This window comes from Balaenoptera borealis (assembly GCF_965194805.1).
Source record: "Balaenoptera borealis genome assembly, chromosome: 15".
Lineage (NCBI taxonomy): Eukaryota > Metazoa > Chordata > Mammalia > Artiodactyla > Balaenopteridae > Balaenoptera > Balaenoptera borealis.
In genome coordinates this window covers 46412783-46432917 of record NC_138871.1, presented here as the reverse complement: position 1 = coordinate 46432917, position 20135 = coordinate 46412783, and the positions used below count along the sequence as shown (strand labels likewise).

Below are 20135 nucleotides of genomic sequence, written 5' to 3'. Positions count from 1 at the left end.
GCGGATTCTTAACCACTGCGCCACCAGGGAAGTCCCTTGGCTTGTTTCTTCTTACAGTCTTTATTTCTTCTGTTTGTAAGCACTGAAAAAAAAAAATTTTTTTTTTGGCTGCACATCGCAGCTTGCGGGATCTTAGTTCCCCGACCAGGGATTGAAACTGGGCCTACAGCAGTGAAAGTGCGGAATCCTAGCCACTGGACTGCCAGGGAATTCCTAGCACTGAAAATTTTAATGCTTCTTTATGGACAGGAGGAGGATGGCATATTTGAACTTTCATTCTGCTTAAACTTTGACCTACCCCTGTTGTGAAGATTTTGCTCCCAGACATTGCATTTGGTCAAGGTTCAGTTACAAAAAAACAACCAAAAACAACAACAACAAAACCCTTCTGGACAGTTAAAACAGAAATAGATTTAACATTGGGTATTAAATAGCTTATGGAGTTGTTGGGAGGACTAATGAAAGAAAGAATCTCTGGGTCAGTGGTTCTCAACCTTAGCTTTGTGTCCCAAGCATCTGGGTTGTTTTTAAGAATATAGATTCTGGAATCCACTGCAGACATATTGAATCAAAACCTCAGGGCATGTGTATGTGTAGAATTAATAAGGTCCCCTGGTGATTTTAATATGTAGCCAGGGTTGAGAACCACTTTGAGGCTGAGGTTTCAGGATCAATCTCAAGCAGAACTGGGCCACCACGGGAGCTATGATTCTTCTGCAATCAGGAAACCATGTACTGAATTGGGAAACTGCTGGCTTTAAAATTATGTCTTTCCTGCCACCATCAGGAAGCTGCCATGTTCTGGAAACTGCCACATCCTGGAAGCTGCTACTCCAGAATCCGGTACATGATACTAACTAGTAAAATGCACGTCCTGCACCCTGCCTCTCAGTGCCAAGAGGCCGCAGTCATGGTGACCTCAGTTAATGCCACAGAAAAACTAAGCTCCTCCATTGTGCCTGTCATGGAACCAGCAGCAGAGGGCTCCGGCCTCGGTCACGCCCTCCCTCCACATCTAGCATGGTGTTTCTGATGGTGGATCCTCTATCACAGAAGGAATCCTAATTGTAAGGATGTAGCTTTAACCTCTCCAGCTCTACAGAATAGGAAAGCAAGCTAGAAGGAGATTGGAATGGATGTTGTATACCCATCCTGTGATCTAGCAAAGGCATCATGAAGTAGATGAGTTGTTTTAAACACTGGAGAAGCCTTGATGTCACAGTAGCCCAGATCTAAGGGTAAATGTTATTCATATCTTTCAGGGAATAAGTGTGTGCGTGTGCATGTGTGTAGGTATGTACACTAAGGAGGAATCGGAAGGGATGTCTCCCCCCGATAGGCTCCTTGCTTCCATAGGAAAAGCAGACCTGAGACTGGCTCAACTCTGTAAGTCTGTGCTTGGGAGAGGTTAGGAGGGGAAGGGCCTACGTTGCCTAATTTTTTGAGTTAGTGTCTGTTCCTTTCTCCTCTTCTCTGTCTTGCAGCTATAGCACAGAGCCTGGGCACATTCTGTTTAAAACTTGGCTTTGCTATTTGTTGCCTTTGTGATGTGTCCAAGTAGCAGTATCTGTCATTTTGTCCCCTCTTTAGCTAATCTTAACTTTATCCTTCCCTTATCAAGACCTCTAGATGCATATTTCATGTTTTCTAAAGCACACAGTGCTAAGCATAATATTTTCCCATAGTTTCCTCGCTTCTGGATATGTTGTTATTCATTTTATATATTTTCTTCTTTTGGAAATGAATTATGTTTCCATAACACATTCTTTTCATTAATTGAGGTATGATTATATTTAATTATTTATTTGTGCTTCTTTATCCAGTTAAGATCTGCTTTAATGCTTTGAAAATCAACTGTTTAATCCTTAGTGTGAGCATGACTTACAAGTTCACTAAAAATTTAAATTATGTCCCATATACTGAAATAGTTTAAAAATATTTTAAAATTAATAATGCTGTTCATGCACTACAGTGAGAAATCATTTTGAAATGTTATTATGTGAATATATAACAGGATATTAAAATGGACTTTTGAAAAGTAAACTTTTTATTTTAGGACAGTTTTAAATTTATGAAAGTATTATGAGGGACTTCCCTGGTGGTCCAGTGGGTAAGACTCCACACTCCCAATGCAGGGGGCCCAGGTTCAGTCCCTGGTGGGGGAACTAGATCCCACACGCATGCCGCAACTAAGAGCCTGCATGCCGCAACAAAAGATCCTGCATGCTGCAACTAAAACATGCCGCAACTATTATGAAGCTAGTACAGAGAGTTCCTGTATATCCTACACCCAGTTTCCCCTATTATTAATGTCTTACATTAGTATGGTACATCATTTGTCACAGTTAATGAACCAACACTGAAACCTTACTAAACTAAACTAAAGTTCATACTTTATTCAGATTTCATCAGTTTTTACCTAGTCCTTTTTCTGTTCCAGAATCCCATCCAGAATACACATTACATTTGGTCATCATGTCTCCTTTGGCTCCTCTTGGTTGTTTCTCAGGACATCCTTGTTTTTCTTGACCTTGATAGTTTTGAGTATTATTGGTCACATGTTTTGCAGAATGAAATGGACCCTTACATTTTAAATTTTATTTTAAAACTTTACATAAAAATTTCAAACATACACAAAATTAGAGAATAGTATAATGAATCCCCATGTACCCCTGATGCAGCTTCAATAATTATCTCCAATTTACTAAGCTTGTTCTATCTACACTGTCGTACTCCCAACCCCGAGGGTTTTAAAGCAAGTGCCAAATATAACTTCATAGCACACATATATTTCAGTACATACCTCTAACAGGTAAGGCCATTTTAAAAAATACACCCTCAATGAATAATCACACAACAAATTTAAAGATAATTCTGTAATATTGAATTGTCAACCTGTGGTCAAATTTCCCCAGTGGTCTCACAAATGTCTTGAACTTATAAATTCAAATCAGGATCCAAATGAGGTTTATATTGAATTCTGTTGATTTGAAAAGTGGGACTTCTGTCTCAGTTTTAGCTGAGACCTGAGACTCAAAACAAATCAATAGTTATACCCACATTACAATCTGGGGTGCTAAACTAGCTATGTTGTCCAAAAGGGGTGTTTAAAACTGGTTTTAAAATCCTGAGCCCAACACCCTCCTCAGGCTCAAGAGGATTTCTTTGGGGAAAGCTTAGGGGAGCTGTGGCTTTTCCCTCTTTGCCCCTCTCCCACGATGGGAGAGAGAAACGGGGTGTTTTCCCTTCACTGCATGCCTAGTGAGAGGGTCTTTAAAAGAACCACTTTGAGAGCTTGGCTTTTACTCCTTGAAGCTAGAAGGGACTGGTATTTGACCCAGACCCGTGGCAAGTAAAAAGGACAGGCTGTGGCTGGAGATACCTGAATAAAGCCTACCAAGTGGAGCAAAAAGAGGTGGTCGAATTCAGAGCAAACTGTGACTTCTATCAGTGGTAGGGCAGAAATATGAGTCCCCACAATTAGATGTGATGGGAAGGAGGGATCTGGTCTTGTGGTCATTTTAAAAGAAATCCCACCCATGCAGCCTTCTACCTGGGGGCTAGTCTCTCAGGGGAAACAGGTTGGAGGTATAGCCTTCAGTACTGAAGCTAGGACAGGGGTGTGAGTGCACAACTAAAGTGCAGGCATTGTCTATCAAGGGAGCAAAAGTCAGGAATTCCTCATGGAGAAAAGCTCTGAGTCCCTCCACCAGAAAGGATCCTGCAAAAGAATTAATCCGTTTTGAATATCTCCCAATCCTGGAAAGCCCCAAATTACCTACCTGTTCCTTCCAATTCTCATCTAGGAAGAAGGAAACGTAAGGCGAGGGAAGGAATCAACCATGCCCTCTCCTACCCTAGCCTAAGCAGTACCAAGCTGGAAGAGGAATATCCTCCTGAGTTTGGAATATCAAACGGGACTGTGATAAAGAAAAAATTGTTTCAAACCCAGGACAGGATTTCCTTCTGGGAAGAAACATGCATTCCTGAGAAAAAGCTTAAGCAATTTTCTGATAAATTGTAATGAGATTAAAGGCTCTTCTGGGAAACCAGCTACTTCCTCGGCTGACTGACAGTCTGGTGTCTAATGATCTTGAATCCAGTATAGTTAATAATTATTTAACCATTTCTTTACCTGTAAAGTGTTCCCTCCATGAGGGAATCATTGAATATTTTTGTTTAATCCTCTTCAATTGTGGAAGTTAATGATTTGTATCCTGTTCAGTCCTGCTCTTTCAACAAAATAATTACAAAAATATTTCAGGGGTAGAAATATGTTGATGGATAAAATAATTTTCATTGTCCCTGACATCAGTTATACCTCAATATCAAATTTCTGAGACTCACTCTAGGAATTACTCTCAACTGACTGTCGTGACAAATTATAGAGATTTACAGGTGATACCACGTCAGTTCAAATGTCATTTGGACATAGAGACTGTATTGTCTGTCCCTGTTTCACAGGTTCTGGGGCCTGGTCATTTTTCACACACATATCATATAGGCAGGATTTTCCTTTTCTATGTATTACCTTAAACATGATCCTGCATCACACACAAATTATTTTAAAGGGTTCAAGGAAGGGAATGCTATGACTAGGTTTTAATTTCAACCAGCAGTAACACAAAGCCAAAGTTATTGCTCAGGTTTCAAAATTAAAACTTTTCACCTAATTTAATCATGCATTGTATATGAAGAGCTTGCTTACATCTGTTTGCATCAAAAGCCAAATAATCATATACTTATACAGTGTTGGTAATTGAATGTTTAAATTGGTACAGCCCTTTGAAAAATGATTTGGTAATGTGTATCAGAAACAATACACACTTATACGCTTTGATTTGGTATTCTAAATTCTACCCTAAATGATTTTTAAATATGGGAAAGAAGCTATATGAAGGAATATTTCCTTCACAATATTTTTTATGGTAGTGAAAAATTAGAGGCAACCTGAGTATGTAACAACAGGGACTTATTAGTAGGTAAACTTATGGTTATACCTACTTAATAGAGTATCATGAAATTACTAAAATATTCATTACAAAAAACTATAACATGGAAAAAGAAAGAATAAAAGTTGAATTTATACAACGATATTAACTACTTAAAACATATATATAAGAGAATACACAAAAAAGATATAAGTTGTGTTAGGGTTATGGATTTTTTTTTCTATTTTAAAAAATTTCTCTAATTATGCACAAATGTTTTTGTTGTTTAAAATTAGCTGAAGCATTAGCAACATTTGCTTAAAATTTTTAGTCTTAGAATCACATATATTGGCAATTCATGCTGAAATCGTACATAAAAATTTGTTTGCTAATTTCACCTGTTGGCAGACACAGTCAATTTTTTAGCTAAGCAAATGTCAATTGTTGCCATTGTGCTTCTAAAATTACAATAAAGCTACATAATAATTGGCAGGAGTACTCTTGGGGAAATGTGGAGAAAAGTCAAAGATTGATTTAAAAAAGGAAAATGTCAACCTTCCCAGTCAGTGACAGGATCTTTGATAGGCAGGGACAGGACCCAGTTTGAGATCTTACTTCTTGGAAGGCACAGTACTAGTAGGGAAGACAGTAAATAATTAGGATGAAATCTGGTAAGCACTTGCACAGGCAACTGAACAGGATATGGGAAGATTTGGGAACTGGAACAGGTATTCCAGATAAAGTAGATCCAAGAGCAAAGATTTTTTTTAAAGTCAGGGTGTGTTCAGAGAGCTGGATAACTCAAAGTGTATTGACAATAGGTTACCTATAACCTATAGGATGGGTAGAAGCAGGTAATAAGAGGTAGTGGAGGCTGAAGACCTTCAGTTTTATTTGGAATGCAGTGTAGAGACTTTGAAGATAAATCATTGAAAAGAATGACATAAGATCTATGTTGATTCTAGGGTCTGCATGGAGTGAACTGGAAGGGAGATGAGAGGAAGATGTAAGTTGTGAGGATTCTGCAATAAACCAGGATCTTCATTACATAAAATTACCGGATTAGCGCTTCCAGAATATATTTTACTGTAAATGATTTAACCACATTCCAAGAAAGTTTTAGATGATTTTTGGTGCTAATAGAATTGGCACATAATATTGAATCAGATTGTAGAGGATTATTTTAATTATATGGCCAGATGCAGAGAAATATGTAAGGATATCGAAGCCAACAAATATGTTGAGAAAGGCAAATTCTCACAAGTAAAAGGATTTTGATTTCTAGAAGGCAGCAGATTATCAATAACTGTATACAGATTCTCTGGAGTTGTGGGTTGCTTTAAGACTTCGTAACAGCTCACCAGGAAGTAAAATTTTCTAAAGTATAAACTGCTTTAACCTTCTAGGCAATTGGGGGCATTGCTGAACAATGATCAAGATCATACAAAAGCTATATGAGTTCACAGCAGACAAGATTTCTTTGTTTCCATTAAAGTTTCTTGTCCCAGAATATATCACAATCCATTTAGAATATGGATTCAGGCCCAAAGCTCTTCTGACTCAATAGAAAAGAGGATGCAGATGTCACCTTAAGAACGGCTCAAAATCGCCTGATAGATTTAGCAGTTACCTAAACGTTTAATAAAAATTTACTCACTAACCAAATACTCTCAGTCATCGAGCTAGCAGGTCTTTCATTTCAAAAGAATCATTTTGGGGTACCAAACTATTGACATCTGGGCCAAGCCTCCGCTTTTATTTAAATACAAACACGGACAAAGAAGCGCAGCGGTTCGTTATATCGCAGGGACGCGTAGCTGACATCCCTCCCGGGAAGCGAGTCTGGTTCCACCACGAGGGAGGGGCAGGGAAAGGAGACCTCGGGCGCCAGGCACCTAGCGGCTTCTTCCTTCCAGGCGTCCCGGGCTGCCCTCACTACCAGTCCCCGCCGTCTCATTTGCCGCCTTCCGACGCGTGACCCCGGCGCGCTCGCGTCCCGGGCCGGTGACAGGCGCGGGGTGCGCCGATCGGTCCCATGTGCGCCCTCCCTCTCGCGGCCGCTGCAGTCACCGCGCCCCGAACCCAGCTCCGGCTCCTCGGCAGAGGCCTCGCCGCCGCCATGTCTACCGCCAGGCCACTCAAATCCGTGGACTACGAAGTGTTCGGGAGAGTGCAGGGTAGGGGACCCCCTTACAGTGGGAGATCAAAGAGGTGTTGGGGAGGAAGAGTAGAAAGCTTCGACAAGCACACCCCATCTTAAGGACGCCCTGCCCCGTAGCGGCTGGGACTTCCGCTCGGCCATGACACAGCAGCCACGGGTGGGAAGGAGGTGAAGGGCGCATGCGCAGCAGAAGAGCTGGGTGATGGGGGAGGGGAGCGAAGCCGGGGAAAGACTGGGAGAAGGAGGAACAGTCGGGCGCCGGGAGTGGGCCACTTAAGGGCGTCCGGGGAGTGCGGACCGAGAGGACAAAATGAAGCGGGGGAAGGAAAGAAGAGAGGGTCTTTGAACTAGTGGTCCCCGTTACTTACCACTGAAACTACTGCGCTTGACTTGAGTTCAGGATGGACACCTAAGATGGTGTTTGAGGGTTCTCTTTGTAGGAGATTATACTTTTTTTTTTTCCTGTATAGCTCCTAAAAGAATTATTAAGTTGTTATCTAATTTTTGTTTCATTATAAGTTTAAATCGTTGCAGAGGATGTCATGTCTGGCTTATTGTAACTATCGTTATTTCTAACTTAAAATGTTAAATCACTGAAATTTATCCAATGGAATATAAATATGGTAGTGATTTAATATTTGCCATCATTCATTCAAAGTAAAGCTTTTTAACAGTGGGAAATTTTGCATCATACCTTTTCCTCTTTGAATTTGATTTCCATTCCATTTCCCCCACAGAATTTTATCCCATTGTTATGCTTGAGCAATTTCTAGTTGGTCACCTACCAAACTTCTCTGCAGTATGTATGTGCATATGTATGTGTATATATATACACACACATACATATATTTTCTTAATTTCCTTTGACCATAAAGCTCTATTTATTTTTCTTTTGGCTTGAGTTACTATTGTGACTATTATTAGAATACACTTGATGAAAATAATATAAATACATTTAAAAGTGTGATAAACATTATTAAAATTAAAAAGGTAAATTTGTTTTGGAAATTTATTTCTTAAGGGGAAAGCTGGGGGTTTTATGGAACATTGATTAAAGGGTTGAGTTATCTTTGTATTTTGGTATTCTAGAGGTTTTTACACTTTGGGGCAGCATACCAGGATAAGATAAAGGATGGGTGAGTGTATGCCTTTTGTAAAGAAATAGCTCTTTCTTTCAAAGGGTAACTGTGGAAAGGGTGGTAAGAAAGGAGAATCATGGCGGATTACAGGTGTCTCCTCAGACAAGTCAGTTTTAGGGAAAAAAAAAATATGGAAGTCCTAGATACAGAAATTGATTACTTAAAATTATTCATGCTTTGTACCCTTTAGAATGTCTTCGGTACACCCAGGGGTATGGTATTCTAGATTGAAAACTACCCCCAAAAGTCACTGAAACATGTATATAACAATGAAAATGGTGGCAAAGATCACTTGACAAACTATTTGGTCTACTGGACAGAGACGGGAGTAGTTAAGGAGCGTGCGTGTGTGCGCGCACATGTGTGACGTTTACTGAGGGTGTACCATGTGCTGAGCATCCTACTATTATTTACTTAATCTTCATCACAATTTTGTGAGATATATGTCTTAGTACTGTTTTAACAATGATAAAATAGGTAGAGTGTCCGTAACTTGGACAAGCCGTTAGTCGACAAATGGGATTTGATCCTGCATCTCTCTAACTCTAAAACCTGCACTTTCCCATTAGATGAGGTTTTCTGATAACACATAATGTATTTCTATTAATTTTAACTATGTAATTGCACTTTGTCCATATCGTGGTCACATGGTGTATGGAGATCAATTTGGGGCAACAGTATACATAATAGGAAAGAGAAATGTACGATATATAAACAGTGGGGTTTAAAAATTAGCTTTAGGGCAATAACTGTTGTTTACAGTATGTTAAATGGAAGAGAGTACATGCATACTATTGATTTATCGAGGCCTAGTATGTGGGACAAATTCACAATCACATATTTGCACACATATACACCAACATTTGCTGAGAATTTAGGATGTGCCAAACTCTGTACTCATTTAATCGTCAACCCTATGACCTCAACCATTTTCCTCATTTAACAGATGGAGAAATTAAGGCATAGTGAAGTAACTTTCCCGGGTTACAGAGTGAGTTAAGTGGTGGTGCTGGGATTTGAACCTTGACAGTTTTGTACCAGGGCCCATGCTCTTAATCACTATATCCTACTGATCCTCCTCTCAGTACCTTTTCCACCTTTATTTTGCCTTCCTCCAAACCTATGAACAGAACGCATACATACACTGATGCAGGACATTTGGACCTGGCCATCTAGACCATTCCAGATGATTCTGAGGATGTTTTTATGGTCTTTTTGGCTCCAAGGAAGTTTGACCTTGTCAGTAGGCAGTCAGCACATTCAAAACTGCAGCCTCTGACTCTCTCTCTGTTGCTTGCTGGCACTGGCACTGTTGCTGTATATCAGTCTGCGTCTCTCTGTGTCTCACAGAACTGCTCACAATTTTTTAGTGGATTACCTAAGAAATAAATACAAACAACTAGCTTTTTGTCTGAGTCATAATGATAGTGTAGAAATAATTGACAATAAATGATAAAAAATTTTAATTTTATTTTAATAATGTAAAATGGAGAATGATTAAAGGGATCTTTAAAAAGTGTGGAATAATAAAATCTTAGTGAATACTCACTTGTTAGAAATAATGGCTATGAAGGTAAATTTACAATAGAGGAAGCTATAATTAGGAACATTGAATATGGACAAGGTATAGATTGATAAATAAAATTGTCATTAAAATATTTAAATGAAAAATATTCTTAATGAAAATTGCTTCAATGATATAAAAATTATTATGGAAAATGATTTAACTGTCTTGTTCTGATGGAAAATTGATCAGTGAATTGAATTAGCTTGACGGAGCTTATGACAGAAACTATTTTCTAACCAAAAACGGGGTATGCTGTTATATTTGTATTTAGAATGTTTGAATTTAAATCATCCTTGATGTCAAAATGGTATACTCTGCCTTGTTCTCCAATACACACACCCTAATTTGCATACAGATTGCATTTCAAGAACTAGTTTATAAATTGGTTGTTTGAAATTCAGGAAAATACATTTATAGAAATAATATTACAAATAGTGGGTTTATTTCTCAGGCCCTTCTGCAAAGTCCACTCATAGAGCTATAGGCTTGTTGACAGAAATAATCAATAAACAATCTATAATTGGAATAGAAAAGAGTTTTATTTCAGCCAAACTGAGGACTATAGCCAGGGAGACAGTCTCTCAGGTAGTTCTGAGGAACTGCTCTGGAGAAGCATGGTTTCCAGCACAGTTTTATATCTTGTCAGAACAAAGAACCTCTAACAAATCAGTGATTCATTCCTTCAGGGTTTCAAAAAAACAGATCAGCATGTACACAGTGAGCCAATATGTCCTTGGCACCTGGGAAGAGAGTCCTATCATCAAAGAAGTACCAGCATTGGCATCCCAGAAAGGGAGGCATTTAATCTTTATTTTTAACATGGACATTCTTTACTTCTGGTTAAGGTGCCCTTTTCTTTAACAGTTAAAGCAGATGTACAGTGTTTGATAAGCCACAAACAGGCTGTTTTAGTTAGCATAAAAGTCAAGTTAATTCCTGGATAAGCCAGAATGACTTCCCCATACCTCAATATGTGAACATTTCTTCCATCAGGCTGCTGCTGCTCTCCATTGCTGCTTCCTTCCCTCTATTTTTTTTTAAATGATTTTGTTTTTTTGTTTTCGAACAATTTTAGAATTATAGAAAAGTTAGAAAGATACTATAGAGAGTTCGTGTATACTCCACATCCAGTTTCCCCTACTGTAAACATCTTACATTAGTATGGTACATTTGTCACAACTGGTGAGCCAATATTGATACATTATTTTTAACTGAAGTCTATATTCAGATTTCCTTAGTTTTTACCTAAAGTCCTCTTCTGTTCAGGATTCATCTAGGCTATCACATTAGATTGGGTCATCTTGTCCCCTTAGGCTCCTTTACACTGTGATAGTTTCTCAAACTTGCCTTGTTTTCCATGACCTTGGCAGTTTGAAGGAGTACTTTGCTGCTAGGTACCTTGTAGAATGCTCCCACACTGGTATTTGTCTGGTATTTTTGTTGTAAGACTGAGGTTGTGGGTTATCAGGAAGAAGACCACAGAGGTAAAGTGCCATTCTCATCAGCATATCAAGGGTACATGACTTATCACTGTTGATGTTAACCTTGATCACCTGGCTGAGATAGTGTTTGTCCACTGTTAAGTTACTCTTTTTTTCCCCTCCCTTTCCATCCTCTACTTTATCTCCATATTCTCAAGAAGCTCCATGTTTTTTTCCCACCAACTTCTGTTACATTGGGGGCTTTGGGATGAGGGATAGGGGAGTAGGGGACTGACCTCCTGGGTTTTTAGAGCATTTGTAACTATGGCATGGCTTATAATGTTCCTATAAATGTTTAATTACAATTACATCAAGAATAATCTGAAAATTTGAAAGAGAAATTAAGCTGTGTATAGATGCTTTACCAACTCTCAGGTAAATACTGACGACACCTGTAGAAATGGACTGTGGCAATCTGTTGGTTTACCTGTGCATTAGAAATTTAACAGTTTGTTTTTGATGGGATTGACTCAGATTTAGAATGGGAGTAACTTATTAGACTACAGAAATAAATAGCGATTTTCTTTAAGATTGCTTAAAATGAAAATTAGGATAATTACTAAATAGCTTTGTCAGACACCACATAATTTAGGTGTATACTTTTTTCCTTACGTAGACAGGTAAGTGGAAAAGTTATGTTTTAGAGGTTGAAAATTTTAGTACATTAAAGTCAAGACATACGATTAACTCTAATTCCCTTTCTCATCTTTCTTCCTATAGCATTTCATTTGTAGTTCTGTTCTACTTCTTGTTTTTACTTCTCCAAATCCATCCTCCCTTTTTTAAAAAAATATTTATTTATTTATTTGGTTATGCCGGCTCTTAGTTGTGGCACGTGGGCTCTTTAGTTGTGGCATGTGGGATCTTTAGTTGTGGCATGTGGGATCTAGTTCCCTGACCAGGGATCGAACCCGGGCCCCCTGCATTGGGAGCATGGAGTCTTACCCACTGGACCACCAGGGAAGTCCCTCTCCTTTCAACTATAGTTATTTGTATACACCTATCTGTGTCTCTCACTAGACAATAAGGATAGTATTGGGTGGGCCAAAAAGAGCCTTTGGTTTTTTAAGTAAAAATAAAAGACACATTTTTTTATTTTCACCAAGAACTTTATTGAACAACGTATTCACCCTTTTGTTCCACTACCTTCTGCCATTTTTCAGGCAACTTCATGATTCCATCTTCCTAAAACTTTTTATCTTTTTGAGCAAAGAACTATTCCAGGTACCTTTTACAGTCTTCCAGGGAATTGAAATTTTTTCCATTAAGAGAATTTTGTAAAGACCGAAATAAAGGGAAATCTGAAGGTGCAATGTCTGGTGAATACGGTGGATGAATCAGAACTTCCCAGCCAAGCTGTAACAGTTTTTACCTGGTCATCAAAAAAACATGTGGTCTTGCACTATCCTGATGGAAGATTATGCGTTTTCTGTTGACTAATTCTGGACACTTTTCGTCAGGTGCCACTTTCAGTTGGTCTAATTGGGAGCAGTACTTGTTGGAATTAATCGTTTGGTTTTCCAGAAGGAGCTCATATTAGAGGACTCCCTTCCAATCCCACCATATACACAACATCACCTTCTTTGGATGAAGGCCGGCCTTTGGTGTGGTTGGTGGTGGTTCATTTCGCTTGCCCCACGATCTCTTCCAGTCCATATTGTTGTGCAGTATCCACTTTTCATCACCTGTCACAATTTGTTTTAAAAACAGAACGTTTTCATTACATTTAAGTAGAGAATCGCATGCGGAAATATGGTCAAGAAGGTTTTTTTTGCTTAGCTTATGTGGAACCCAAACATCAAAGCGATTCACATAACCAAGCTGGGGCAAATGATTTTCAGTGCTTGATTTGGATATTTTGAGTGTGTCGGCTATCTCCCGCGTGGTATAACATTGATTGTTCTCAATTATTGTTTCAATTTGATCGCTATCAACTTCAACTGGTCTATGCGACTGTGGAGCATCGTCCAGCGAGAAATCTCCAGCACGAAACTTCGCAAACCACTTTTGACACGTTCGATCTGTCATAGCACCTTCTCCACACACCACACAAATCTTTTTTGGCATTTCAGTTGCGTTTTTACCTTTCTTGAAATAATAAAGCATAATATGCTAAAAATGTTGCTTTTTTCTTCCATCTCCAATATTAAAATGGGTACACAAAAATTCACCAATTTTGATGTCTTTTTTTAAATGCTCGCTGATATGACAAATGTCACATACAATCTAACAAAATTGTTTTGAATGAAGTTAAAGACAACTAAGTGCTACTAGAGCCATCTTATGGAAAAAACTGAACTAACCTTTTGGCCCACCCAATATTTTAAAGGTCAAGCTAGCTTGTTTTTATATCCCCTACAGGCTGTGCTTCTGGTGGGAACTTCCAAAGTATCTCAAATTAAATTCAAGCGCTTGGGATAGTTGGCTTGGAGAAGAAACAGTAGTATATTTGCTGTTTCGACTGTTTGAAAGATGCCATGGTGTGTGGCTCCAGGGGACAGATCCTGGATGGATGTTGAAAGGTTAAAGTGAGGCAGAATTTTATTACATAGAAGGAAGGCCTTTCTAACAATTAAAGATGTTTAAAGTCATTAAGGGCTGCTTTGTAAGGTAGTGACTTGATGACTTCCTGCATTCAAAATTGACACATGCAGTTCGAGCCCAGGATGAAGGATTACAGTTTAATATGAAAATTTGATTTTACATGAAAGGTTCCTGATGTTTAGAATTCATCATATGGTTTCTTTAAACATCAATACTTCTTTGTAGATTTAAAGTATGATTTGCTTTGCAAATATTCACCTCAGAGTTTCTCCCTGACACATCTTTTCACAAAGCAAGCTCAAGTTGCAGCTGACTGAGCCTTGATTGAGTGGCATATTTTGTTTGAGTCTCTCATAACTGAAGCGGCTGATGTCTGGCCCAGTTTCCAGAGCAGTGTGTCTGTAAAACAACTGCATGTGTCATATCAGCTTCCCTTCTCTTTAGCAAGCAGGGTGAAAGCAGTGCTGAGAGGCCATGGAAGCCCATGGAAGCAACTTCCCCAGTACAGGCCCTGTCCTGAGAGGGCTCCGTTCCAGTCAGTGCTACTCAACTGCAGAAAATCTGTGTCCACATTCACTTTTTTGTCTATATGGACCTCCCTCTGTTGCACAGAATGCTTCAAACTAGGGATGGGGACTCTCAGAAAGACTCTGAGAAAATTCCAGAGCTTTGAACAGTTAATTCCTGCATGGTTCACTGCTTCACAAAGTCAATGGGCTGGAGGTCCTGACACCTCTTGATACACATTCCTTCGAAGGCTTTAAAATATGGGTTGTGGTTGAGGGACCCAGTAAACAACACCCCTCTTCATTATGTGAGTTATTGACAAGTAAGACAATGAGTAAAGCAGAGTTTGGGGGATGTGTCTCAATCTTCAGGTAAGTAGACTTTGTAATCATCTGTACTGCAGAATTAAACACACCAACCAAGGCACCAGCAGGGCTCCCTCAACAGAACAGAAGGGATGATTCCTTGGAGTAACTAGTCCCCAGAAGGAAGAAGAGGAAGCACCTGGACTATGTATGTTTCTCCTTCCAAACTTAACCATTAGATAAGTCACTGCCTGTCCCCGAGGAGTTAGGAACAGGTAGAGAGTGGCTAGGAGTGACACACTAGTGGATATTTCTCCCCGTTAAAGGAACTATCACAAGGGCAAAGAAACTTTCTCTCCCAGAAATAAGCAATGACATCTAGAGGGAGCTCAACTATTTAGTTCTGGTTGTAGTACTTCAAGATGATCTGCAGAGCAGAGTTTTTTGGTGTGGAATGATAGAAGTCAGGGATGTTGTATGGAGAGCAAATTGGGGAATGACTGTCCTTGTTCTACAGAGAGAAATAGGAAGGATGACGTCACAGTCCTGTTTCCTGCTTTCCTTTTTTGTGTGTGTGACATAAAAAAAAATGAGATCTAATTCACATAATATTAAATTCACTCTTGTAACGCGTTCAAACATACTAAATATACAGTGTTTTTTTACTGTATTCACAATGTTTTGCAGCTATCATCACTAATTTAGAATATTTCCATCACCCCAAAAAGAATCCCTGCCCCACAGTTCCCTTTACCAGTCATTCCCCATCCCCTACTTCCCCCATCCCTCAGGGATGTCGCCGCCAAGGTCTCTGTGATTTCCTTGGACTTTCCTTCATGGTTTCAAGATGGCTGCTATCGCTCCAATCATTACATTCACCCTACAGTCAGGAAGAGAGAGGGAAAAAGGATGAAACCACTGGCTGAGACAGCTCCTGTCAAAGAACTTTCTTGAAAGCTTCAACCAGTGACTTGGCTGAACCACTTGACATGGACCACCCCTTATAAGGAAGATCGGTAAATATAGAAGAGCATGTTGCTGCCTCAAGTAAAATCAGAATTCTGTTAGAAAAGCAGAAGGGGAAAATGGATTTTGTGTAGGCAGCTAACAGTGTCTGTCACAGATATTCATATATTAAATACATTTAACAGCATAGTAATTACATTTGGTAGTCTTTCCCAAGTAGTGATGCAAAAGGACATACTACAGAAAGACTTTGATCTCCCTGGTCTCAATCTCAAAATATTTGGTTTATAACCAAGACAACCTAAATTTCTGTTAAGTACATATTGAATCTTTCACATATGATTTATCTCAGTCTTATTTTTTTCCCATTTATCACTGCTTAAAGCAATGGGCAACACTTGTATTATCTACCCAATTTGTCAAGCAGTATGAACTTAGCCTAAAATTAAGTCTCTTAAACTTAAAGGACAATCCTTTAGTTACACTGTTTTAAGATCTGTTTAATAAATGTGTGTGTGCCCTTACCATTCATAGTTACAAATACAGCCACCATGTCCTGCTCTAGTCTTCTATCCCAAGTCCTCTAAGTTCTGTAAGACAACCAATTTAATCATTTCTTTTTTCAGTTCTTATGGTTGTTAAGCCATTATTTATAAACAACATGCTCATATTAATATTTCCTGATTTGTCAACTTAGGCATTATGTAGTGACTTCTTGCTACCCTTTGTAGTATATAGTATATTATATATAAATACACACATACACACATCAAACTATATATTATCATTAGATAAAGCAGTAAAGTTCTGCTAGAATCAACACAGAAGTCTTATGATTCTTTCCAGCTTTGAGTGCAGTAAATTTATCATCATCACTTTGAAATTAAACTCTAATCAGTATGGTTGCATGTATATTTACAATGTTAATAATGAATTACTACAGGACAGTAAAACAGTTCACTTAAATATTTATCAGCTGGTTTTTCTTTCATTCATTTATTCAACAACTATGTGCCAAGCTCTGGTCTAGGTGCTGGGGACACAGTGTTGAACAAGACGGAAAAAAAAAACAACAAATAAATACATAGTAATATCATATGGTAATCGGTTATGCATATCCAGGAAACATATAAGGATGCAGTGCTGTTTTAGATAAATTGGTCAGGGACTATTTCTCTATGGAGATGACATTGGTGCAGAGACATGAATGATGAGAAGGAGCCAGCCATGAGACGATCAGGGGGAAGAGCCTTTCAGACAGAGGGAATAGTAAATGCAAAGGCCATGAGGCAGGAATATGCTTGGCATGTTGAGGGACACGAAGGAGAAAAATTTGGCTGGAATGGAATGAGCAGAGAGGAGTCCTAAGAGATGAGACAGAGCATTAGAAAGGGGCCTGGAGGCTGTGGTAACCAGAATGTATTTTATTTTGAGTGTGATAGGAAACCACCAGAGGGTTTTAGCTGGGAAAGGAAGTGATTTGATTTTACTTAAGGAAAGAAAACCACCTTGGCTGCTTTGTGGAGACTAGACTGTAGGAGGGCAGAACTAGACATAGGGAGACTAGTGAAGGGGCCATTGCTGTGGATTAGTTGAGAGATTATGATAACTTGGACTAGGGTGTAAAAACATTTTTACCCATTTTTCTAGAAACAGTTGAAACAGAATTAAACTATTTTTTAGCAAGTCTTGAAAATGAAGCTTGGGGCTAGAAATAATTGGTAAAATGAGTGCAATGACATGGTTTTGATTATTTAACTATGTGTGGTATCCAAATAGGTCATGATCCTGATTTGGGGACTTTGCACATGCTCTTCCATCTTTAATGTTATTCCATTCTCATCATACTAATTTTTGCTCATCATTGAAGTATCAATGTCCCGTTTTCAATAAGCCTGCCCTAAAATTACTCAAGACTGGGTGGGTCATTTGTTTGTCCTGTGAACTCCCACTTGCATCCTGGTTTATGCATCTTTCAACTCATAATTGTTCTATGTTTTATTTATTTTTAAAGTTTTATTTATTATTCTTTTTTCTTTTTTCCCCAGTTTTATTGAGATATAATTGCCATACAGCACTATATAAGTTTAAGGTGTACAGCATGATTTGACTTACATCATGAAATGATTATCACAGTAAGTTTAGTGAATATCCATTATCTCATATAGATACAAAATAAAAGAAAAAGAAATATTTTTCCTTGTGATGAGAACTCTTATGAGTTACTCTCTTCCCAACTTTCGTATGTAACATAAGCATAAGTTAATTTTATTTATCATGTTGTACATCACATCCCTAGTACTTATGTATCTTATAACTGGAAGTTTGTACCTGTTGTCTTCTACATTTTAAGTGCCATTTTACTTGTCTATCTTCCTCACTATACTGTAAGCTCCTAGATGGCAGGACTGTCTTATTTACTCATCTCATTCTCTGCAGAATTAGACAATGAATATTTGTTAAGTGAATAATCAGAATGTCTAAAAGTGTGCTTATTTTTTTAAAAAATATTTATTTATATATCTGGTTGCACCAGGTCTTAGTTGTGGCAGGTGGGCTCCTTAGTTGTGGCATGTGGGCTCCTTAGTTGTGGCATGCAAACTCTTAGTTGCCGCATGCATGTGGGACCTAGTTCCCTGACCAGGGATTGAACCCAGGCCCCCTGCATAGGGAGCGCGGAGACTTATCCACTGTGCCACCAGGGAAGTCCCTAGTGTGCTTATTAAGTATATGAGTTGCCTGATTCTTAGATTATGTCTGTGTGAAAAGAACATTTCATTAGCAGACTGGAGTAGGTAATTTCCTTAACCCTGCAATGTGTTGGATAACTCTTTTAAAAATTCCTCAAATCCTGTCACCTTAAGCAAATGGCCTTTTTGTCATCAGTAAATAGATGGTGGAAGGGCTGCTGGGAATTCATAAATGTTGAAAGGATGTCGCTCTTCACCGGGGGTGGCGTGGCGTGGAGTGGGCAGCTTGTTGTTAACCTCTCTTTGTGGCAGCCCCGGTGTTTCTGGCAGTAAGTAGTGAGGGTGGAGGGAGCAACCTAAGCGACAGGCTGCCTGCCCTGCTCCAGCACCAAATCCCGTTAGAGTGCAGGACAGGGTTTTTTGTCTTTTCATTGTCCATGGTTCCTTTCAAGTAGCCCTGTTGACTTGTAAAATAGCTGAGGCAATATTGACATGCAAGTACATTATTTATTACCAACACGAATTTGAACAGCATGAGTGAGAAATGCATCAGACCTGCAGTACCCTACAAGAGTGGAGTTTTCCCCTTTGCGATGCAATCCTTCACCTGAAATATAAATCCTTTTCAAACCTTTCCCAGACCTTCCTTTAAGGTGGAGCCAACCGTTGATTCTAAACTTTAGCGGGCATAAAAATCACCTGGAGAGCATGTTAAAATTGGATTCCTAGATGCAACCTGCAGAGTTTCTGTTTCTTTAGTCCTGGGGAGGAGCTTGACAATTTGATTTTCTAAAATTCTCTCAGGTGATGCTGGTACCTCTGGTTCATGGACCGCTCTGAATAGGAAAGAGCTGGACCATATGTTTCCAATATCTGTTTACTTCAGTTGCATGTGCTTTCTTTTCTTAATGCTAACATCATTTGGGGCTGTTCACTGTTGAGAAACTCAGAGGGGAATATGCACAATAGGCCTGGACCCAAACCTTCAACTCTGCTTAGTCAGTGTCTTCTGGGATCCCCTCACTCCAGGAAAAAATGACTGCACACTTCTCCACAGTTCTGCCTGTTTTGTCTCTTCTACATGGTCTGGTTAACCTGAAGTTTCTCTTGAATTTTCTGCCCATTCCTTTTATATCTACTGACTCATGTCTTTCCCTCCATCTATATAACAGATTACCTTTCTGGTTCTTCTTCAGATCAATACTCCCCACTCATCATTCCTCCACATTTATAGGTATCTTTTAAAATATTCTTTATAGCCCCATAAGAATTTCATTTGTGATACTATCCTGTCTTTGTTGCTCCACTACTCTTTTTTTCTTCATATTCATTTGGTACCACAATACACTACCCTCAGGAAACAAATGATACTCCTTGTTATTATAAATCCGCTTACAAAACTACATAAAATTACCCAAGCCACTGATCTTGTCTTCTGTATCCTCTTAACCAGGCTCAATTGCTGTTTGGAGAAGCAATATCTTTTGACCTTTCTGAGATTGATTTGATCTATCCCCTGTGATTTGCCTATTTTTTTTTTCTAATTTTTAAAAATTGAGGTATAATTTACACTCAGTAATATTCACCCTTTTTAGTATACAGCTCAATGAGTTTTGATAAATGCATACAGTCATGTAAACACCACCACTACCAGCACAATTGAGACATAAAACAGTCCAATCACCCCAAAAATTTCCCTCGTGCTCCTTTTCGGCACCCCACTCCTTCCCACTCCCGCCCTTGGCAATCACAGATCAGTTTCCTCTCCCTGTAGTTTTGCCTTTTCCAGAATGTGGAATTAAAATAGAAATGTTTTATTACATTTAAACTTGAATTTAGTCCTT

At 38.9% G+C, this 20135-nt stretch overlaps 1 protein-coding gene across 1 annotated transcript in view; it reads left to right on the top strand.

Annotated features, from left to right (window-relative positions):
• Positions 1-6652: 6652 nt before the first annotated feature.
• Positions 6653-20135, top strand: part of ACYP2 (acylphosphatase 2) — a 172820-nt gene continuing 159337 nt past the window's right edge. Inside the window, exon 1 of the mRNA XM_082358369.1 lies at positions 6653-7108. Within this exon, the coding sequence (XP_082214495.1) occupies positions 6967-7108 (142 nt within the window). The 5' untranslated portion in view covers positions 6653-6966. The remainder of the gene's footprint in view (positions 7109-20135) is intronic.